This window comes from Mustelus asterias, chromosome 14 (assembly GCF_964213995.1).
Source record: "Mustelus asterias chromosome 14, sMusAst1.hap1.1, whole genome shotgun sequence".
NCBI lineage: Eukaryota > Metazoa > Chordata > Chondrichthyes > Carcharhiniformes > Triakidae > Mustelus > Mustelus asterias.
This window is the reverse complement of record NC_135814.1, coordinates 37,579,146-37,603,287: the sequence shown is the minus strand read 5'-3', so window position 1 is coordinate 37,603,287 and position 24,142 is coordinate 37,579,146. Positions and strand designations below refer to the sequence as shown.

Below are 24,142 nucleotides of genomic sequence, written 5' to 3'. Positions count from 1 at the left end.
GTTTTCCTCAAGTACTTACCTCATCCACAACTCTGTCTTTCCTCACTTCTCCAAGGTCTATAACGAGGCTGTACGTCAAACATAGAAAGAATTGTTACAACTAAAGATATATACAGATTAATACTACAAATCTTTGCACAAACTTCAATTTACATTGACATCATGTTATGTGCTTTGAATTGGTAGAATAGCAATAATTCTCAATGTTTTGAGAGTTTAATGAGATTGTTAAATTGCCTAGTGTAATAGTAAGTTATAAACAGACAGAAAAGTTCCAGTTTTCATTCCTAGTTTATACTGAGTTCAGGTTTGATTCCTATTTTGCACTGAGTCAGCAAATATCAGCTAAGCCAGTAAATAGGGATTCTACACTGAGCCTTCCTGATCAGTACCTATTGGTCCCATATATTGCCTATGTGAATTTATATGTGAATGGATGTCAGACAAGGACAGGATGTGCGATTACTGGCATTCACTTTCAAGGCTTATATATCAAAAGAGGGAAAAGATTGACTCCCTAAAAACTGTGTATCATTCTTCAGGATTCTCATGGGAAAAGGCCGAGGTGATGGCAATGGGAGAGGCACTGATGACAGTGCTGTGGAACCCTCAGGAAATCTTAGGCCAGCCTGTCTCTCACTTGGGAACGGCACCAGCAGACGGGCAATGCCTCTGAAATCATTAATGCTTCTGAAGAGAACTGAAAAAAAAAACATTATGTGAAATATTGTGTGGAGTTACACCTGACCTGCCAAGGAAGTCATCCTTATCTGGGTCTTCGTCAAAAAGTTCCATCTCCAAATCTTGACCAGGGGCCTCATGAACTACAGCCTAAAAAAAGGAAAGCAGCAAAAGCTTTGTGAGTCATTCACTCTTCCTCAAGAACTTTGAATTCGAGTACTCCAGAGTCAAAATAAAAATAAATCCATCAAAACACGGCAATGTGTTGGGGTTTGGGGATGTCGGGCGTGGAAGGAAAGGTTGTAAATTTTAGAAAAGCGTACCTCATAGATTTCATACCATTCAGGATTTAAATTTCCTTTGATTGTTTTGCTGCGAAAGGTCTGTGTGCCAACTCGGATTAGAGCATATGGATCAGACTTCCCTTGGACCATGCCCATGAGATATGTGTCCTTCCTTATCAAATCCGCAGCTTTATTTAGATAAATTCTCACCACGCCCTGCAAAATATTAAAGGCGATTTCCAACATCACTGCACAGAATATTATTCTGCAGCTTTACTTAGATAAATTCCCACCAAAACCCTGCAAAATACTGAAGGTGATTTCCAACATCGCTACACAAAATATTATTCAGATGTAAATCATTTTTCTTTTATTGCAGAAATTACTCATGCATGTATTAAACATGCTCAAATCTCTCCAATCACTGGTGCTGCTATAAATTGGATATGTCGTCCTGATATTTGCACCTAAACACTATTTTACTCTATTGAGCGAAGTGAAATCACACTGTATTGTATTGTTCAAAATAGTTTCCACATCCTGACTCTAAAGCAATACTGCGGAACCATTTTTTCAAGCGAAAGCTCATGTCAACGAGCTTTATGTTGACAATATTTCAAAGTTAGACTTTGTTAAGGATGTTCATGGTTCATGTTCATGGTTTCTGTAACAACATTTATTCCTATTCTGCACTACTTACAGGAGTGCTTGAAATGTCTTCATGGTGCGTGATTAAAAGGTACAATTTCTATAATTTAAATAAGAAGTATTGGAAAACGTTTTGCAATGCCTTGCTTAGATGATGCAGTTTGCTTCTGAGTTTCTGCATTGTGGAGAAACTTAGAAATCAGTAAATTACATTGACGGTTAAGATGTGGCCCAAGGAACTGCCTCCTATCATTTCTAATTGTGAGAAACCCGAGACATCGGTGATTGAAAGTTCATTGCAATTTCCAAAAACTCAAAGTAAGATATTCTAGCTAATCGAGTGGCGGAAACATCAATAAATAACTGCTCAAAGTTCAGACGTGCAGTGCCTGTTATTTTTGGTTCTGTGGGTGCCATTATGCAAAAGAGAAAGTAGGCGGAGGGGGAGAAGGGCAGCAGGAGGCAGTATCCATCCAAGGTGTCTAGACAGCGATTCCTTTACCCCAACCAAAATAAAGCACAATGTCTCAGTTTCACTAAGGATGTAATCACTGAATATTCCACCTCATGCAGGCAAGCTTGGAGCCTTACAGCGGGGCCATGAACTTCTTTTCAGGGAACTTTTCCAAAATCTTACTGTTTGCTGTTCATTGTTATATAAAGGAAGGTTTCTGATTCACTTTTTAAATAGAAGGCCTTGCATGCTTTAGTCTGAGCTTTCATTGCACCCAAACATTGAATGACTTCTGCCTGTGGTGCAGTGGGAGCTGAGGCATTGACCATTAGACATTGCAGCATGGTTCATAGTTCACAAGTGTTCTCATGGAATTGGCTACCACTTCTATGCTGGAAATGATGGATTCTAAGCTCTGTGCAAAGTTGGTGCCACACTCCTCCATACTTCAACAGTGATCACAAACTCTCTGACAGACCTGCCAATTGTGAGTCAAATGTTTATGTATTTTGTACACAGCAGTAGAGTCCTTAGGTCAATCCTCTGAAGCAGAACTTGTGTGCCTCCTTTCCCTCGAGTGAACTGGTACATTCACTACCTCCTTGCTCTACCCTCGGGTGAAACATGCCTGGTGCCTCACAACGAGCCATCCTCTAAAGTGTGTGGAGTGTCAGGATCTGAGCTTCACCCAGGACCACAGGGCTGCAGTACTTGCATTGACCACAACTGATATCTGGCTCCATTGCCTCTCCTGAGGCTTCCATCTGTCCATCTCTTGCACCACAATCTATAATGCTGCATAGAAGCAATTCAGAGCAGGTTTACCAAGCTAATAGCAGAATTGGTAGATTGTCTAACGAGGAAAGGTTGGACAGGTAGGCTTGTATCTCCTGAAGTTTAGAAGAGAAAGAGGCAACTTGATTGAAATATTTAAGATCCTGAGGGATCTTGACAGGATGGATGGCGAGAGGATGTTTCCTCTTGTGAGAGAATCTGGAACTTGGGGTCACTGTTTAAAAATAAGGGGTTGCCCATTTAAAACAGAGATAAGCGAATTTTTTTCACTCAGAGGGTTGTGGGTCTTTAGAACTCTCTTCCTGAAAAGGTGGTGGAAGCAGAGTCTTTGAATATTTTTAAGGCAGAGTGGGATAGATTCTTGGGCAGCAAAGGGGCAATAGGTTATCGGGTGTAGGCAGGATGTAGGCTTGAGTTTACTATCAGATCAGGCCATGATCTTACTGAATGGTGGAGCAGGCTCGAGGGGCTGAATGGCCTATTCCTGTTCCTTGTTTGTAAGTGAAAACCTTGGTGCTCAATCCTCTGTTGTACCATTAAACACTTCTTCTCGGTTAGACTCTCTATTTGTAGCAGCTGCTCTGGTCAGAATGTTTCTGTCCTTTAAGACGTGCGGGATGACCAAGTTGGGTGGCTAGCTTTAAGTGGTTCAAGCCTCACAGAAACCTGGGCCTCCTGCTGAGGAATGCAGCCACTCAACAACACATTTAGCGCTGGGCTACACATAGCGATCATGTACATGGGCAGGCAGCACACAATTTGTATGCTCTCTGCATCTGCAGGAAAGCCATGCATTTACCAGACATCACGATCCCTGCACACATTTCAGGGTGTATCAAACTTGCCCCCAGCCTGTCCCTGACTATGTTCAAGAAGTTCACTTATTTGGAATGAACATCCACAAATATCATAAAAATATCCAATTCTGCCTATGGGGCTGGGATGGGGGAACTCATTCACTCAGCAACCTATCCAACCCAGTAAAAAGAAGCAAATGCCAAGTAGTTTATAAAAGATTCAGAAATATTTCAAATCTTCAATGTACCAAATTGATAAAGTACAGGGATTAAAAGACTATTCGGAACATGCACTTGTCAAAATAGCTACTTACGTGTGGTAAAGGAAACCTCAGCTGAGAAACATTGACATCATTAATCAGTGGGCAGGTGAACCTATTAGGCAAGACCATGTATGAAGCAATAGTGTCAAGAATCTTTGTGTCTGACAATTCACTGAAAAGAAGAAAAGGGTTGTTTAGATTTAGGAAAATAGGAAAACCAGTGCCCAACATTGTGCTTTGTCTTAGTGTCCTTATCATAACAACCAGTGAGCAATAAACCTTCTTTACCATTGGCTGTGGTGAAAAAAATGTCAATTTTAATTTATTGAAGAGAGAATATTCACTATTCATAATAAGTGTTAAACTAGGATCAACCTGAAATACAGAAGATCCTGGAAATAAACAAAGGCCAGAATTGCAAACTCTCCCAAAACCCCCCGATGGATTCTGAGGCAGGGTGGGATACACATGTAAAATTACAAGCACAGGATTCTCTTCAAGATGCTGCCGACTCTGACCTGGTCCTGATTTTATGTAGGAAGAGCATGGCCTCAGAGGGGAAGCCCGCCTTTGCCCAATTTATGCCCTTAATGTGCCACTTCAGGGCCTTTTCTGGCCCAGCCTCAATCGGGTGGAAGATAGACTGGGGGAAGTCAAAATTGAATGGAGTCCGATCTTGAGTGGGGATGGGGTTGGGGTTGGGGGGGGGTTTGCCTCCATCAGAAGCCCCCATGACTTCCAGACCTCTCTCCCACTCTCCATCCTAACCAGCTATCCCCCGAAAGCAGCCCTCTTATACCCACTCCCCACGTATACCTCCAGGCATTCCCGACCACCCTGCCCCTCAAACCCCCTCCATTAAGCCCTGCCACTTACTTTTCCTTAATTCCCAGCATTTAATTCCAGACAGCTGGCTGGTGTGTCTTCTCTGACCACCACACGGCTGCCCTGGAGTGACTAGACAGCTGCGAGCCAATCTGATTGGCCGTCAGCTCTCCAACCCGGGATTTCCTCCCAGTGATGGGTAGAAGTCCTGCCTTCTGCCAATCAACATTCATTAGTGAGATGGCTTCGGGCCTGCTGGAGTTAGTGGGCATACGTTTCCTGTCAGGTGGTAGGGGCTTGTAAATTCCTGCACAACAGCCTTTTTCAGCAATTGCAAAGAGAAAACATTTTGAGTCAAGATTGTTGATCAGATTGTTATGAAGAAACTAACTGAACTTTTCTCTGTTGCAGGTTACATTTTTGCCCTTCAAGAACAATTAGTGATGGGCAACATATGCTGTCCTAGCCAGCAACGCACCATGAAAGAAGTTTTTAAAAACATGCATTTCTAATGATTTCTGTTTAATTTTGGATCTGCATTTGCAGTTTTATTTCCTGCCTCGGCCACTTCCCCCCTTCTACTAATTCACTGTGCCAGAACTTCCACTAAGATTCAAAACTGCACTAACCCTGAACTCACATCTTTCTCTAGTTTTGCTCCCATCTCCCCTCATGCCCTCTCAGTGCTCATCTTGTCCACGAGATCCACCTCTTGCTCTCTTGAACCTACTCCAGCTAAGCTACTGTCAGTCCAGCATTATTTCCCAGCTTTCATGTTAGCTGATACTGTTCTGGTTCTCTCTTTTCAGGTACTGTCCCTTTCTCTTTCAAATCTGCTGTCAACACCTCAAAAAAAAACTAACCCCTTGACTCATTTATCCTCACAAAATATCATTCCATCTCCAGCTTGCCTTTCCTATCCACAATCCTTCAACATTTTGTCACCTCTTAAATCTGTGGACATCTTTCCCACAACTCCATGTTTGAATCATTCCAATCAGGTTTCCACCCTTGCCACTGTACCGAAATGACTCTTCAACAAATTCAAAAGTGATTAATAATGTAACTGTGACAAAGAACCTCATTTGAATGGACCAACATCTCATTATCGGGTCCATACTCCAGAAACCATCCTTCCTGTTAAAAAATCCATCCATGGCGGTGTGGTGTCAGAATGGCTCAAATCATGACTGGTTTCAAAAGGTGTGCACCTGGTTTCGTTCTCCATCTATTTCTTTAACCATCTTTAGAACTATTTTATTAAGGTGAAAGGACTACTGCTCTTGTTACTCAACAAGATCCACAGATGTTCTGTTGTCCAAAGCGCGGCTTTATCCTTTCACCCTTTCAGCAATTTATGACACTAAAATAATTGATGAGGAACAGATTCAATTCCTGGTGTTTGCTGCAAGATGCCCCATTACAGCAAACTCTGGCCTGCTACATATTAATTATACTCTCTTTCCATATAAATGTACCTCTGAACACTTGATTCAGCAACAATGTGCCTCTTGTCTGACTTGATATAGCACCTTTCATGACCTCAGGACATCCCAAAGCACTTTGCAGCCAAAAAGAGTACTTTTTTTACTGTTGTAATGTAGGAAACATGGCCACCAATTTGTGCACAGCAAGATCCCACGAGCAACAATTCATGATGACCAAATAATCTGTTTCTTTTTTTACAAAAGTGATGTTGGTTAAGGGGTAAGTATTGGCCAGTACATCAGGAGAACATCTGCGCTATCATTCAAAGCTACAATGGAATCTTTTGCGTCCAGCCAAGAGGGTAGATAGGATCCAGGTTTAACATCGCATCCAAAAGTCAAAAGCGGAATTTAGAAATCTTCAATCAACTAAGTACGAATGGTTATTCAATAACAGTACTTCCTATAGCAACTGTTTTACTGAGAAGAATGTCAAAAATGCATTGACAATACCCAATTCCATTCCAGGGTTCAATTATCACGTGATATTCTCGAAGGGGAATAGAACATTTTTCATTTCAATCAGATGGTGGCAGCATTTATCACCCAAGGTTCAGTGTAGCAAGCGCCACCTCAACTTTGTAGCAACAGGGTAGCTTCACTCCAACTTCAGAAGAGCATCACAGGTTTCCCATTTCTTACAGCAGTTAACATTTTTACCTTGCCTCATGGCACTGTCAATTAGTACCAAACATGGGCAAATTTCCACTGTGCAGTGAAACTGCTCTACACCACTTAGAGGATTTTCAAACCAAGTAGATGGAGCGAACTTTTGTGTCATTGGTCTGAGTTGGACTCAGTTAAGGGTTCAAGCAACAACATGACCTACTAAAAACTGAATATTAAGGAAGCCTGGTGGGATCTAAGACAAGAGCTTTAAACAACTTCAAATATTCTAATTTGGAAAGGAAAGAAATAAACCGAGTAACTAAGATGGCCACCCAGCTCCTATCTATAACAAGACAATTTGGTGGCACAGTGGTTAGCACTGCTGCCTCACAGCGCCGGGGACGCAGGTTCGATTCCCACCTTGGGTCACTGCCTATGTGGAGTCTGCAGGTTCTCCCCATGTCTCTGTGGGTTTTCTCTGGGTGCTTTGGTTTCCTCTCACAGTCCAAAAGACATGCTGGTTAGGTTCAATGGCCATTCTAAATTCTCCCTCAGGTGTAGCCAAACAAGTGTCGGAGTGTGGCGACTAGGGAATTTTCACAGTAACTTCAAAGAACAAAGAACAATACAGCACAGGAACAGGCCCTTCGGCCCTCCAAGCCCGCGCCGCTCCCCGGTCCAGGATTGAATCCTGAATCCAGGATCCCCGCCCAATTTTCTCATTCCAGACCATGTGATCTCCAGGGAGAGGCGAAAACCCAGAGTGAAAACCCCAGGGCCAATATGGGGATTCTGACTATGTTCAAAACACAAACTCTATCCCTGTATCTAATTATTCAACTGAGATGATAGAATATGGCCAATATTCACTGCAGTGTTAATGTAACACTAATAAATAAATTTTAATTTTTAGTGAGCATTTAACAGCATCACACAAGCTGAAGAGAGATGGAACTGTGTAACTGACCTGACCTCATTATTACTCTTATTACCATTTCAGCTATCTCTTGCTTCAGTAAGCATATATAAAAAGTGAGTTTTGTAAAAAAATGCAATTTTACTGCTTGCAATTCAGATAAGCTTTGCTTTTATAATCTGTGATTGATCAGTTAAATAACTTCCTTGTAGTTCACTGAGAAGTATTGTCCTAGATTCACAATCTGATACAAGCTAGCTGCAGTCAGCTCACTGATGGATGGATTCAGATTAATTTAACTCAAATGAGGCACAGCGTGAAACTTTCAAAACACATCACTTCAGCTACTAGTATTCTGTACATTGCTGAATTTAAAATAACGTTCCCCTCGTTACCTTAACATTATTATATTTTCATAAAATTAAACTGTAAACAGTGGTGTCTCTGCAGAATATTCGGCAAAAGCAGAGAAACTTGATGAATACTGCATAACGAGCCATTATGTATATTTCTTTAATGACCTAGGTTTCAAATTTCACAGCACTCTGTATATTACTTTATATTCTAATGAGCCCTGTTACGTGTTTGTTTAATGTCAAGCAATTTATCAAAGTGAACAGGAGTGGAATAATAAATAAGGAAGAAGCAAAGTACCACAGTACAATGGTGCAATTCTCCAAGTCTGGTTTTCCAACAACATTGCAGCATTAGATTGCCACCCCAATTTCAATGACTAGATACCATAGGATAGCTTTTGGGAACTGGTTTTTTGGCACAATTCGTCCAACATCGGAGTTACTCACACAACAGTTCATAGAACTATAAGCACAATTTATCTTCAGCATCAGTTTAAAGTTTATTTATTAGTACCACAAATAAGCTTACATTAACACCGCAATGAGGTTACTGTGAAAATCCCCTAGTCGCCACACTCCAGCACCTGTTCGGGTACATTGAGGGAGAATTTAGCACGGCCAATGCACCTAACCAGCATGTTTTTCGGACTGTGGGAGGAAACCGGAGCACCCGGAGGAAACCCACGCAGACATGGGGAGAATGTGCAGACTCCGCACAGACAGTGACCCAAGCCGGGAATCGAACACGGGCCCCTGTCGCTGTGAGGCAGCAGTGCTAACCACTGTGTCACCGTGCCGTCCCAATCAATCAAGTTACCGCAAATCTTTTGCAGCGCTTGAAGCTGGCCCTGTCCACAAAGCTAGTCACGCCCCCCAGGGTGAATTATTCTTCACATTTACAATTCTGGCTCAAATTTGGATGCAATTTGCAGCTGGGTCACTGACTATGTTCAAAACACAAACTCTATCCCTGTATCTAATTATTCAACTGAGATGATAGAATCAGATGGCATTATGGTGTGTGGGATAATGCCTTTGTTGAAATAATGGGCATGTGGACTCCATGCAAACACATAAATGTGTTCCTGTGGTGCTATAACACAGCACATTTTTATCCTTATTATAACATGCATTAACATGGCGCCTGAAATAAATGCGTTCTTTTGAAGACAGGACCGACCCACTGAGCCACAACCTCCACCAGGAGGCAGATTGTGAACCCAGTCAGAATGGGGATTAAACCCCGTGCTGATGGCTTCAATCTGATCCACACTAGTTATCCAGCTAACCGAGTCAACCAGCCCCTCTGAGGAATCTGGGTTGCTATGGCAGCATCACATTTTACATGCATGTTGTAGTCTGGAGCTATGGATAGTGAGGGTAGAAGCTTCAATTTCCTTCCATCACATGGCTGATCAGGAATTTCTCCCATTCTTACCTCCCATCATTGGCATGTGTTGGTAAGACTTACAAGTTGATACCTGCTTGGCCACGCAATGAACGCATATTTCATGGCTCTTAAGTCCCGCAATGGGACTTGAACCCTGAGCTTCTGGCTCAAAGGCAGGAATGCTAGCCACTATTCCACAAGATCTCCTTCTTGCTCACATACTAGATCTGCTATTACCATTTTTTTTATTCATTCATTTGTGGCACATGGGTGTCGCTGGCTGGCCAGCATTTATTACTCATCCCTAGTTGCCTGAGGGCAGTTGAGAGTCAACCACATTGCTGTGGCTCTGGAGTCACATGTAGGCCAGACTGGGTAAGGACGGCAGGTTTTCTTCCCTAAAGGACATTAGTAAACCAGATGGTTTTTTCCGACAATTGACAATGGCTTCATGGTCATCATTAGATTCTTAATTCCAGATTTTTTTATTGAATTCAAATTGCACCATCTGCTGTGGCAGGATTCGAACCCCGGGTCCCCAGCACATTAGCTGAGTTTCTGGATTAATAGTCTAGCAATAACACCACTTGAACATCACCTCCCCAATTGTTTACACTTCCCAGCAATCCACTGCACGTTGCTATGCTTTGATATTTGCTTGACACAAGTTCTCTTAACACGTTACAAACAATAAGGTAAAAAGATATTTCTTCAAATTACTGGTATTAACTCCAATCAGTAGAACAAAACAATTATAACTTGATCTTACTCCCTCAGAACTTAGCAGTACTCATAGCTCAAACAACACAACAAATCCAACATGAATTAAACTGCACAGCCTTCCCGGATATGGTGTAAAATAGGTAGCTAATTCATAATGAGCCCATTTCGCACTAGCAGCATGGACCAATTACACCGTTGTATGTAGGGACTATTCCACAAAATACTGATACAAAAACTGTATCCAATCATCTGAGGCCCAAAACCTTGACAGCACAAAATTCAAGTTTCACCTGGAGGGAGATTCTGGTATCCCAATCATATTCCCTAAAAATATCAGGCAATCTGGCCTTGTTCCCACACATAACCTACCTCCTGGCCTCCAATTTCATACCCACCAAGCTTCCATTTTAACACCAGTTCTTTTAGTTCAATATCATCACAAAAACACCAAACCTAAATGGATTTAATTAAAGTGAGAAAGTCCAGAAGACAGAGCAAGTGTGTTTGGATGAGCATCTGATAATAGGCCTTCAATACTGGTTACACAGTTCATTGGGCGGGGATGCCTCCCACAGTGATTAATTAAACTCTAACTTGAGGGAATATTTCCTTTATGTACCATGTATAACTAAATCATAAACATGTTTATAAAGATTATATAAAATATCAGTTTGTTTTACACAGCAAAGTTTAAATCTCACCACCTCAAATAAAGTAGCTGAGATTTAACCCAACATTATCGCACTTACTTCAACCACTATTCAACCAATAGTGAATTTGTTCACTATTAATATAAAGCTACAAAAACTTTTGGGTTTTTTTTGTGTTACAATATATTTGTTAACATTGAATTCCATCTTGTCTAGACTCCATTTAAGACGGCACGGTAGCACAATGGTTAGCACTGCTGCTTCACAGCTCCAGGGACCTGGGTTCGATTCCCGGCTTGGGTCACTGTGTGTGTGGAGTTTGCACATTCTCCTCGTGTCTGCGTGGGTTTCCTCCGGGTGCTCCGGTTTCGTCCCACAGTCCAAAGATGTGTGGGTTAGGTTGATTGGCCATGCTAAAATTGCCCCCTTAGTGTCCTGAAATGCGTAGGTTAGAGGGATTAGCGGGTAAATATGTAGGGATATGGGGGTACGGCCTGGGTGGGATTGTGGTTGGTGCAGACTCGATGGGCCAAATGGCTTTATTCTGCACGGTAGGGTTTCTATGATTCTAAGACTTGGCACTGGACACATTTTAAATGTTGTAAGAGCATTATAAAGGGTTAATCTAATGATCATAAAAAGCATATATAAATAGTATTTTACAAAAGATACTTCGCTTTTATACTTTCATGCATGACTAGTGAAATATTTGAAAAACATAACTGTCTCCTGTCATTAATATACTGATGCACAATTGTTTCTCGAACGGACTGGGTTGGCACATGACTCTAGGTAGCTCACTCATTGATGGAGAATGCCAACCCGAGGCCATCCTTTATATTCAAAGCAATCTTTGAAGTCGAGAATTGAAAAATAAATTGAAAGGTGCTTTAATTTTAACTCTCCTGTGGAACGTGCAAACTTCACATTTCCTGGACTTGACATGAAGCAGGCTTTTGCTATTTACAACATGTTCCTTCACTTTACTCAATATATACAGCACAATTATGCAGGAGTATATTACAAGGAATACAATTCAATTGGTAGTGATGCAGCAAGCAAATCTTAGACTTGAATAGTGAGTATTTGGAAATCATATTACAACTATTTATCACACCAATTGATGCTCTTCCAAGTTTTGCTATTTAGTTATTGGGAAAGCCCCCTGGTTACCAGTCACTTGGCTAGGACAAGGAAGCAGGTTCATTACTTGACGTAGGCTCCGAATCTTGTTCAAGGGAAAGAAAAGAGGTATATGTTCCTATATTCAAAAGTATTAGTAAAATAGTAGATACAAGTATATATTATGCACACTTTTGAAAGGACCTACCCCACACTAAGTTGATCTTTCTCTACAACCTAGCTATGACTGTAACACTACATTCTGCACTCTCCTTTCCTTCTCTGTTTTGTCTGTATAGCACGCAAGAAACAACACTTTTCACTGTATAATAATACATGTGACAATAATAAATCAAATCAAATCACTATTTGCTAAAGTTACTGAACAGAGGAAAATATACCCAGGATTACCCAATTATTCATTATTCCTTTATTTCACTGTAAAGCCAATATCTTAATCAATTCCCACTTCCCAACCTATGAAAGAAGCTCGGTGTGAAATACTAACTTGAGTCCAGGAATATCGAGTAGGTTGGTTAGTCCTGTCCAGCTGATTTCCAGAACCTGATGAGAGAAAACAATTGCCTTAATTAGAAACACAGCAAGCAATGAGCTTGTTAACAAGAGGACCTCTGTCCCCCAACAATGAGGTATAATATTCAAATTACATTTTAATCTTCTTTTCACATTAGAGAAATAATATTTGCTTGAAAGAATTGGTGTGGTTTTTAGTGTTGGTATGGAAGGCAGTCTCCTCCTTACATATCACATCTTGCAGGTTTACATGTCTAAGTCCATGTTGGACAACCAAGTCACACCAATGTGTATGTGCTGGGTGCATTGCCTTGAAGCCTGCAGCAAATATTCGTAGGCCGCATTCATTCCCGATGTGGTGAAGTCTGATCTGGGTGATCACAATCACATGCAGGGCCATCCCTGGAATTTCATTTTTGGAGCAGTTGGGATGTCCTTGGATGGAGAATGAGCATCCCTTTGAGTGAAGGCTGCTGTTTTCAAGGAAGGCTGAACCCTGGAGACTCTTCTGTCAGATCGCTCACCGGACATTTGTTAGTGATATTAATGCCAGCCCAGAGGTTGCAACATTTGTCCTTTAAATCAAAGCCTGAATCTAGACGCACAGCCCCAGAAGAATGACATGTTTTGAGCTGCAAATTGGGTTGGTTCTGAAGATATTCTTGCATTGGCAGTCCTGGAATGGTTTCAGTGCAGTCACACTTAGTGTTTTGTTTTCTATCGCAAGTCTGGAGGTGGAACAGGGGAAGGCATTGGCGTAGTGGTATTATCACTGGACTAACAATCCACAGACCCGGCGTAATGCTCTGGGAACCTGGGTTCAAATCCCACCACGGCAGATGATAAAATTTGAATTCAATAAAATATCTGGAACTAAAAGTCTACTGATGACCATGAAACCATTGTTGATTGTCGTAAAAACCCATCTGATTCACTAATGTCCTTTAGGGAAGGAAATCTGCTGCCCTTACCTGGTCTGGCCTACATGTGAATCCAGACCCACATCAATATGGTTGACTCTCAAATGTCCTCTGAAATGGAGGACAGTTAGGGATGGGTAATACATGCTGGCCCAGCCAGTGATGCTCACATCCCATACAAATAAATAAAATAAAAATCCGGGAGCGGCTTTACCTGCTCAACATCAACCTTCCAATCTTCAGGGAATGCTGTTGCTTCTAGGCTGCCCTTCCACCTCAGATCACCTCAACTAAGGAAGCTCATTGTGAAATCTGGAAGGAACTCTACAAGACCATTTCATCAATTCCACCCACAATCCCTGCTTTCTTCTCCCTTCACCCAGAGATGGCATTAACAGAAAGCAGTAGTTTGTCTTCAAACTAGCCACAAAAATCATACACTAGATTTATAAGATTTATAATTAACTCAGGCCAACATTCCCTGCTCTCTCAGATGGTTCCCTTTGACCTCCCTCTCCCATCCCAAACGCCTTCTCAATTATTAAATTATTATTAATTTCCTCTTACTATTCTTTCTCACCAGTTACAACAGCTCCTTTTTAAACTTCTCTCCATTGGTCACTGTTTTAAAATAAGGGGTCACTAATTTAAGACGGAGATGAGGAGAATTTTTTTCTCTGAGAGTCATGAGATTCGGAAACCCTCTTCCTCAAAAGGCATGGGAAGCAGAGTCCTTGAATATTTTTAAGGCGGAGCTAGATAGATTCTTAATTAACATGGGGTTGAAAGGTTATCGGGGCTAGGCAGGAATGTGGGGTTGAGGTTGCTGAATGGCAGAGCAGGCTTGAGAGGCAGAGTGGTCTACTCCTGCTCCTAATTCATATGTTTGTACATATGATCATATGGTTCACAGAGATAATGCTTTACATTCAGACAGATAAATATGGGCACATCACTGCTACCTGCAGAACCGGGAATCAGAACCAACATCAAAACCATAACTATGACTGGAATTAACTGGAGACAAAATGAAAACTGCAACGGGAATGAAAGCTAATTATTATAGCAATAACACAATCAATTAGTGGTTTTGGGATTATAATGAAACATTAAGTAAAAGGAATGTGCATTACGTAACTAGAATTTGTTCCTGAAAGGGGATCAATAACAATATCCTATATTTGTGAAGCAACCTTAGGCAGAAAAACATTGCCCGTGCTTTACTGAAGAGAAAAATGAAAAGGACAAACATGCCAAGTGTGGGAAGAGATTGAGAGATGAAAGGAATTCTGATCAAAGAGACAGAATGCGAGGCAGTTTTCAAAAGAGAGGAGAATACACACGAATGATTTGGATGAAGGAATTGAATGCAATATCTCCAAATTTGCTGACCACACTAAGCTGGGTGTCAGTGTGTTGCTGTGAGGAGGATGCTAAGTGGCTGCTGGATGACTTGGACAGGCTGACTGAGTCGGCAAATACTTGGCAAATGCAATATAATGTTGATCTTTGTGAGGTTATCCATTTTGGTGGCAAAAACAGGAAGATTGGTGGCAGTTTAGGAAAAGGAGAAGTGCAACGTGCCCTGGATGTCATGGTTGAATCGTCACTGAAGGTTGGCTTGCAGGCACAGCAGGCGGTGAGGAAAGCTAATGTCATGTTCGTCTTCATAGCACGAGGATTTGAGTATAGGAGTAGGGATGTTTTGCTGCAGTTATACAAGGCCTTGGTGAGGCCACACCTCGAGTATTGTGTGAAGTTTTGGTCTCCTAGTCTGAGGAAGAACATTCTTGCTATTGAGGGAGTCCAGCAAAGGTTCACCAGACTGATTTTTAAAAATTCATTCGTGGGACATGGACGTCGCTGGCTGGCCAGTATTTATTGCCCATCCCTACTTGCCCTGGAGGTGGTGAGCTGCCTTCTTAAATTGCTGCAGTCCATGTGCTGTGGGTTGACCCACAATGCTGTTCGGGAGGGAATTGCAGGATTTTGACCCAATGACTACGAAGGAATGGTGATGTATTTCCAAGTCAGGATGGTGAGTGACTTGGATGGGAACTTACAGGTGGTGGTATTCCCATGTATCTGCTTCCCTTGTCCTTTGAGATGGAAGTGGTCGTGGGTTTGGAAGGTGCTGTCTAAGGATCTTTGGTGAATTACTGCAGTGTATCTTGTAGATAGTACACATTGCTGCTACTGAGCGTCGATGGTGGATGGTGGGGGTGTTTGTAGATGTAGTGATGGATGGTGTCAAGCTTCTTGAGTGTTGTTGGAGCTGCACTCATCCAGGCAAGTGGGGAGTATTCCATCACACTCCTGACTTGTGCCTTGTAGATGGTGGATAGGCTCTGGGGAGTCAGGAGGTGAGTTACTCGCCGCAGTATTTCTAGCCTCTGACCTGCTCTTATAGCCACTGTGTTTATGTGGTGAGTCCAGTTGAGTTTCTGGTCCATGGTAACCCCAAGGATGTTGACAGTGGGGGATTCAGTGATGGTTACACCATTTATTGTTAAGGGGCGGTGGTTAGAGTGTCTCTTATTGGTGATGGTCATTGCCTGACATTTGTGTGGCACAAATGTTACTTGCCACTTATCAGCCCAAGCCTGGATACTGTCCAGATCTTGTTGTATTTGAACATGGACTGCTTCAATGTCTGAGGAGTCACGAATGGTGCTGAACATTGTGAAATCATTGGTGAACATCCCCACTTCTGATCTTATACCGGAGGAAAAGTCATTGATGAAGCAGCTGAAGATTGCTGGGCCTAGGACACTACCCTGAGGGACTCTTGCAAAGATGCCCTGGAGCTGAGATGACTGACCCTCCAGAACCACAACCATCTTCCTATGTACCAGGTATGACTCCAGTCAGCAGAGTGTTTGTCCCCTGATACCCATTGATTCCAGTTTTGCTAGGGCTCCTTGATGCCACACTCAGTCGAATGCGGCCTTGATGTCAAGTGCTGTCACTCTCACCTCACCGGATTCCTGGAATGGAAGGACTAACATATGAAGAAAGTCTGCATTGACTGGGCCTGTACTCATTGGAATTTAGAAGAATGAGAGGCGATCTCACAGAAACATAAAATCTTGATGGGACTGGACAGGCTAGATGCAGAAAGAATGTTCCCGATGTTGGGGAAGTGAGAACTAGGGGTCACAGTCTAAGAATAAGGGGTAGGCCATTCAGGACTGAGATGAGAAAGAACTTTTTCACTCAGAAGAGTTGTGAACCTGTGGAATTCTCTACCACCGAAAGCTGCTGTGGCCAGCTTGTTAGATATGTTCAAGAGGGAGCTGGAAGTGGCCCTTGCGGCTAAAGGGATCAATGGGTATGGAGAGAAAGCGAGAGTAGGATACTGAAAGTGCATGATCAGCCATGATCATATTGATGGTGGTGCAGGCTGAAAGGGCCGAATGGCCTACTTCTGCACCTAATTTATATGTTTTTATGACAGGGTCAGATGGGTTTTGCGAGGGAATTGGTGAGGCTACAGCTAAAGCAGCTGACGAATATCACTACTGGCAGAGCAAATTCAGGGCGGACATATGGAAGGCCAGAACTGGAGTACTGAAAGCTGCAGAAAGGGACAGAAAACTGGAAGAAATTGCAAAAGACAAGGTGACACGAGATCATGAAAATGTTTGAAGATAATCATGAATCCCTACAATGCAGAAGGAGGCCATTTGGCCCGTGGGGTCTGCACTGACCTCCGATAGAGCATCTTACCCAAGCCCACCCTCCGCCCTACCCCATAACCCCATGTATTTACCCCACTAGTCCCCCTATCCAACACAACTTGGGACTGTGAAAGAAAACCGGAGCACCCGGAGGAAACCCATGCAGACACGGGGAGAATGTGCAAACTCCACACAGACAGTGACCTATGACTAGAATCAAACTAGGGTTCCTGGCGCTGTGAGGCAGCAGCGCTAACCACTGCGCCACCATGCCGTAAGGAAGAGTAGTTTTGATTCCATTTGTTGGAAGATCGTTAGGCCAGTCCTTATCCATTTCCCAGGCGAGATCTGCCACTCCAGTAAAGAATTGGGGTGTATATTAAGGGAATGAAACCATTCTGTTCTTTAGGGTTAACTTTTCTAGAGCTAAAAAGCCCCTGCATGATTGCATTTTTAAACTTTAGATCATTACAATTTTCAGGAAAATTTGATATTTGAAATGACAATTCATATAAATGCACCTGTGCCTGATTTTCTAAAACTGCCTGTTATTCTGCTGAGAAACCATTTAATTTTCCTTGTGGCACCTCCTTCATGAAATATTCATGATGCCCCAGTGCTTTTCCAGAGACAGCCTATCTATCTATTAGCGTGAAGGGGGAGGGGCAGGCAAATCATGCATTGCAGCAAAGGCCAGGGTAGTCATTTTGTGCCTGTAACCTGGTTCATTGCCAATTTTATGGCTTTTATAATTGAGGGCTTAGAGCGCTCAGTTGTCAAGGCTTTTCAAACGAGGTGTTATTTTTTCAATCCAGCAAAGATGGATTTAGAAGAGCAGAACAGCAAGAACTGGTGCCACACAACCACCCAAGCAAGAACTGGTGCCACACAACCACCCAAGCAAGACCAATGACATGTAATCTACAAGAATTCATATAGATAACGCATCAGTTGAACATCAAATAGTAATATATTAATGCATCTAAAACTTGGCAAATGTTTTCCTTGGGTATATTTGGCTTTGGAATACAAAATATTGGATGGGATTTTCTGGCCGTGCTCGCCGGAAAATCCCGCCAATGGTCAACGGACCTTTGCATGGTCCTGTCCCACCCCCTATGATTCCTGTGGCAGGCAGGATGGGAAAATTCTGCCCATTATTCTCCATCAAGAGATGCCAGCAATCACCTTGGCATGAAATAAACAATTATTACATCAAATCTTGTTCTCATTGTACTTTTAAACTATTTAAAATAAAAATGAACATCCTTTTAATAAATGACAGTGCTTTATTGATAGAGCTACTTTTGTTCAAAAATTTAAAATGTGGAACAACAAAATAAAATGCAAAAACTTACTGGTCGGCGAATGAAGAACAAAGTTACAGCTCCAACCAGGGGCATCTGACTGGAGAGAGGTTCCAGGATGACTCGGAGTGTGCCGTGTAGCTGTGGTACAAGCATATACCATAACTATTACAAATGGCAGCTTTAAGAACCAGCGCTTCTTAATTATCAAGACGATGAAGGATTGACACAATAGACAAACAAAGCACATCTGCATTTCGCGATAGTGGGAGACTAGGTTAGAGGAACCTCACAACATGAATGCTAATTTCAATGTGTTGCTCTGCAGGTTCAAATCACTCTCCAGATTACAGCTACCATATCTGTGATTACAATCTAATTATTTTGTTAATGCTAACAGTGTTTGCCAACCTTTGACCAATTCCTAAAATTGCTCATGTAATATTATTAATGCTTTGATCCGTTTTTGCTTGTTTAAGCAGAAATTAATAAGTGTGGAAATTTTTCAAGCATTTACTTAATTTGCACATCAGATTAATTTTACCCAAAGACATGAGAAAGAGCAGACTTCAAAAGGCTGGTGAAAGAGTAGCTGGTTTACTGAACTTTATTGATATTTTATGGGTGGGATTGTCCCAAAAAAATTCTAAATGCTGAATTTGCATAAAAAGTGGAGTAAATCCCGCTGGTTTTTTCAGCGGGATTTTCAAAATGAATCTCTCACACTCTGTGCACTACAGAGTATCTCAGTGTGAATCACGCTAAAAATCTGTGCGCAGGGCCCATTCCCGCTGGAGAGGCCGGCAGCATAGTGCTGAGTGAGCCACTGCGCACGCGCTGATCTGTCAGCACTGAGATCGGCGCATGTGCAGTACAAAGAACAAAGAACAATACAGCACAGGAACAGGCCCTTCGGCCCTCCAAGCCCGCGCCGCTCCCCGGTCCAGGATTGAATCCTGAATCCAGGATCCCCGCCCAATTTTCCAGCCTATCTACATACCAATATCCTATCCACCGAGCTGTCCCTCACAGCTACGATGCTTTGTTCATTACAACCTATTAACTCACCCCCACCCCCCCATTCCAGACCATGTGATCTCCAGGGAGAGGCGAAAACCCAGAGTGAAAAACCCCAGGGCCAATATGGGGAAAAAAAAATCTGGGAAATTCCTCTCCGACCCCCTGAGGCGATCGAAACGAGTCCAGGAGATCACACTGGCCCTGATCGGAAAATGCTTCCCAACCCTAGTCATTTCCACTTCCACGAACACCATATGAATTCCCTGCCCCCGAGACAGGTTCCCAACTATCCGCAGTCTCACTCTGTACTGGCACCAGCAAGATGATCATAGAATGAAGCCTTGAAACGAGAAACCAGGAACAATTAGCCCGCGCCGCTCCCTGGTCCAAACTAGACCACTCTTTTGTATCCCTCCATTCCCACTCCGTTCATATAGCTGTCTAGATAAGTCTTAAACGTTCCCAGTGTGTCCGCCTCCACCACCTTGCCCGGCAACACATTCCAGGCCCCCACGACCCTCTGTGTGAAATATGTCCTTCTGATATCTGTGTTAAACCTCCCCCCCTTCACCTTGAACCTATGACCCCTCGTGAACGTCACCACCGACCCGGGGAAAAGCTTCCCACCGTTCACCCTATCTATGCCTTTCATAATTTTATACACCTCTATTAAGTCTCCCCTCATCCTCCGTCTTTCCAAGGAGAACAACCCCAGTTTCCCCAATCTCTCCTCATAACCAAGCCCCTCCATACCAGGCAACATCCTGGTAAACCTCCTCTGTACTCTCTCCAAAGCCTCCACGTCCTTCTGGTAGTGTGGCGACCAGAACTGGACGCAGTATTCCAAATGCGGCCGAACCAACGTTTTATACATCTGCAACATCAGACCCCAACTTTTATACTCTATGCCCCGTCCTATAAAGGCAAGCATGCCATATGCCTTCTTCACCACCTTCTCCACCTGTGACGTCACCTTCAAAGATCTGTGGACTTGCACACCCAGGTCCCTCTGCGTCTCTACACCCTTTATGGTTCTTCCATTTATCGTGTAGCTCCTCCCTACATTATTCCCACCAAAATGCATCACTTCGCATTTATCAGGATTGAACTCCATCTGCCATTTCCTTGCCCAAATTTCCAGCCTATCTATATCCTTCTGTAGCCTCTGACAATGTTCCTCACTATCTGCAAGTCCTGCCAGTTTTGTGTCGTCCGCAAACTTACTGATCACCCCAGTTACTCCTTCTTCCAGATCATTTATATAAATCACAAACAGCAGAGGTCCCAATACAGAGCCCTGCGGTACATCACTAGTCACAGGCCTCCAGCCGGAAAAAGACCCTTCCACTACCACCCTCTGTCTTCTATGACCAAGCCAGTTCTCCACCCATCTAGCCACCTCCCCCTTTATCCCATGGGATCCAACCTTTTTCATTAGCCTACCATGAGGGACTTTGTCAAACGCTTTACTAAAGTCCATATAGACAACATCCACGGCCCTTCCTTCGTCAACCATTTTGGTCACTTCTTCAAAAAACACCACCAGGTTAGTGAGGCATGACCTCCCTCTCACAAAACCATGTTGACTATCGTTAATGAGTTTATTCCTTTCTAAATGCGCATACATCCTATCTTTAAGAATCTTCTCCAACAACTTCCCCACCACGGACGTCAAGCTCACCGGCCTATAATTACCCGGGTTATCCTTCCTACCCTTCTTAAATAACTTCTTAAATATCCCACACTGCCGGTCTTCCGATCGCAGGCCAGCCCCGCAACCCTGCAGTGTTGCCGCTCCGACCCCACCCCCCACAAAGGCCCGATCGCTGGCCTCCTGGACATGCCTGGGCGAGCCCTGACACCTCCTCTCCCCCACCGGCCCACCTCGATCTCCCCACCCCTCCCCCCCCCCCCCCCCCCCCAGCAGTCCTGATCCTCCCACTCCTCTCCCGCAATGACAGCCCCTAATCTTCGACTCCTCCCCAGCAGGCCGACTGCCACCCCCCCCACCGACCCCCTTGGCCAGCCCTGATCGCTGACCTCCCTCCCTCTGTTACTGATTCAAATTCCAGAGTGGCAGCAGGGCCCCCCACCCCCAACCTCAACCCCCACTGCTCTCCCCCCCGCAGAGGCCCCGCCCCCATTAGGCCCTGCCCCATCTGGTCCCGCCCCCTTACCCATGGGCAGTGCCAAGGTACCCCCTGGCCATTGTTACCTTGCTCCTTGGGCAGTGCCAGGGGACCAGGCTGGCAATTCCCAGGGGGCACCCCCCCCCCCTCCCTTACCTCCAACCATAGCCCCCCTAACTCCAGCAGGGTCAGGCCCCCAGTTCCCTGCTAGTGGGGAGCTGTACTAAACCTCGCTGGAGTGAAACACCCCTGGTGGGGGAGGAGATGCTAGCGGGCCTGGAGACTTCAGTCCCAGGCCCGCTAATTATATGATGATACTTATTTAAATAAGTGACGACACCGGAACTCTGATGGCTGGAGACGTGTGGAGACTGTGGCGCCCAACAGAAAGCTTACTACATGGCCGTGTACATTGCTCTACTTGTTTCTGGGATGTGAGCAGTGAAGGCCAGCATTCACTGTCCCTCCCTAATTCCCCACAAGAATAATGGTAAGCTGCTTCAATCCTTGTGATGAAGGTGTTTTTGAGTGGGCAGTTCCAGGATTTTGACCCAGTGATGATGAAGGAGCAGTGTTTTATATACAGACAATTCCTTGGGCACAAGATAGATATTTCCGAAAGCCAAAGGAATTAGATAAAGACTAACCCTCCTCCCTCAGTGTACCTGCACAGAAGCCGGAGTGTGGTGACTAGAAGATTTTCACAGTAACTTCATTGCAGTGTTAGTGTAAGCCTACTTGTGACACGAATAAACAAACTTAAAAAAACTCCTGTGAACTTTCTGGAAACTGTTTAATTGGTAGAAGGCTGGATTGTTGAAGGACAGAAGCACTCTTGTGCTAAGGTTCACTGATTTCTTGATTGAATATCATTATAGAATCATAGAATCAAAGAATCCCTACAGTGCAGAAGGAGGCCATTCGGCCCATTGTGCTCTGACAATAATCCCATCCAGGCCTTATTCCTGTATCCCCATGTATTTACCCAGTTAATCCCTCTGACACTTAAGGGGCAATTTAGCATGGCCAATCAACATAACCCGCACATCTTTGGAGTGTGGGAGAAAACCAGAGCATTTGGAGGAAACCCATGCAGACACAAGGAGAATGTGCAAACTCCACACAGGCAGCCAAACCTGGAATCGAACCTGGGTCCCCTGGCGCTGTGAGGCAGCAGTGCTAACCACTGTGCCACCGACTGCCTCAATGTTATAGAAATGTTTGAAATTCTGGTTCAGAGGCATCATAATACAATTTATGAAGTATTTTAGAACCAAGACCAATTTGAAAATTTCTCACCTACCTGAATTCCCTTCAAGCCCGCTTTACAAACTTTCTTTACCTCCACATTAATTTCACAATCTCCTATGTAGCTGAAAGACAAACAAAACATTTTATATAAAACTTAGGTTGTCCAATGCATTGTGCACACAGCCCCAGTGATGAGCTGAATCATTTTAAACCGATCAGCTCTGATGAAAGGTCATCCAGACCTGAAACGTTGGACGTCGCCTGCAGCTCGGATTTTCCAGTCCCTCTACAGTGAAGTGAGATTTGGCTGTGTACCAAATCCTCCATTCTCGTTGGCAGCGACGGCGGAATGTGAATGGCCAGAGAATGCCAGCCATTAATTCTGTCCCACCCCATAGATGCTGCCCGACCTGCTGAGTATTTCCATCATTGTTTGTTTTTACTTCAGATTTCCAGCATCTGCAGTATTTTGATATTGCACGAGAACAGTTGTTTTGTTTTCCAACTTACAGAAAATTAGGAGGAGTTTTACAAGTGTCTTGATTTGGCTACCACGAAAATAAAAATGGTCTTCCCTGCATTTCTCCTGAAAATTTTCACTGCTGACTTTCCCAGTCAAAGCAAGGGCTCTGGAAAAAAATATGTTCCAGCCATGATTTGTGATTTCACCAGAATGCAATGTTTATGCACCTGGTTTGCAGTCTCTCGAGTTATGTTTGAAAAGCTGGGAATTTTGGTCTTTGATGTTGTTGTTGATTGGACAGTAGGAGGGACTTGGACTTTGAACTTTCACTGTGCAAGGGTCTGAGCACTTCATGCCTGTTGCTAAAATTAAACTTGGTTACTGTAAATATATAGAATGGATATATTATGGCACCAACTGGTTTAAGGACAACAATGAAATTGAAGTTAACTACCACCCAGGACATAATAGCACTGACAATTGGCTTTGTACGTGATGGAATGAATCAGTCATCTTTCACCCTCCCACCTATTACTACTTCCCTAGATCTGATGTCGAGTCTATGAGCCGATTTTCCTCCCAGGACTTGGAACGAAGGCTTAGGCAGATCCGATTAATAGGTTGGGAGTTCCCCGGGTTGAGTGTACAAAACAGATATCCAGTAAATTAAAATTTAATTTAGAATCCATTCTGTTAACTAAATTGCAGTGCTAATATCTTTTGCAGATGGTAACGGTTGTTTCTTGCACTACTGAACCTTAAAAGGGTTGCTCGATCTGTACTGTAAATCGTGATGGACCAGGTTTCAGTCAGTATTGACTTCTACTAATGGTGGAGA

General features: G+C 43.4%; 1 protein-coding gene across 1 annotated transcript in view; it reads right to left on the bottom strand.

Annotated features, from left to right (window-relative positions):
- Positions 1-24,142, bottom strand: part of LOC144503590 (extended synaptotagmin-3-like) — a 99,451-nt gene that overhangs the window by 28,009 nt on the left and 47,300 nt on the right. The window contains exons 5-11 of the mRNA XM_078228179.1: positions 22,894-22,963; positions 18,493-18,582; positions 12,509-12,564; positions 3,974-4,094; positions 1,005-1,181; positions 749-831; positions 20-68 (exon numbers count right to left, since the gene is read on the bottom strand). Of these exons, the coding sequence (XP_078084305.1) occupies positions 20-68; positions 749-831; positions 1,005-1,181; positions 3,974-4,094; positions 12,509-12,564; positions 18,493-18,582; positions 22,894-22,963 (646 nt within the window). The remainder of the gene's footprint in view (positions 1-19; positions 69-748; positions 832-1,004; positions 1,182-3,973; positions 4,095-12,508; positions 12,565-18,492; positions 18,583-22,893; positions 22,964-24,142) is intronic.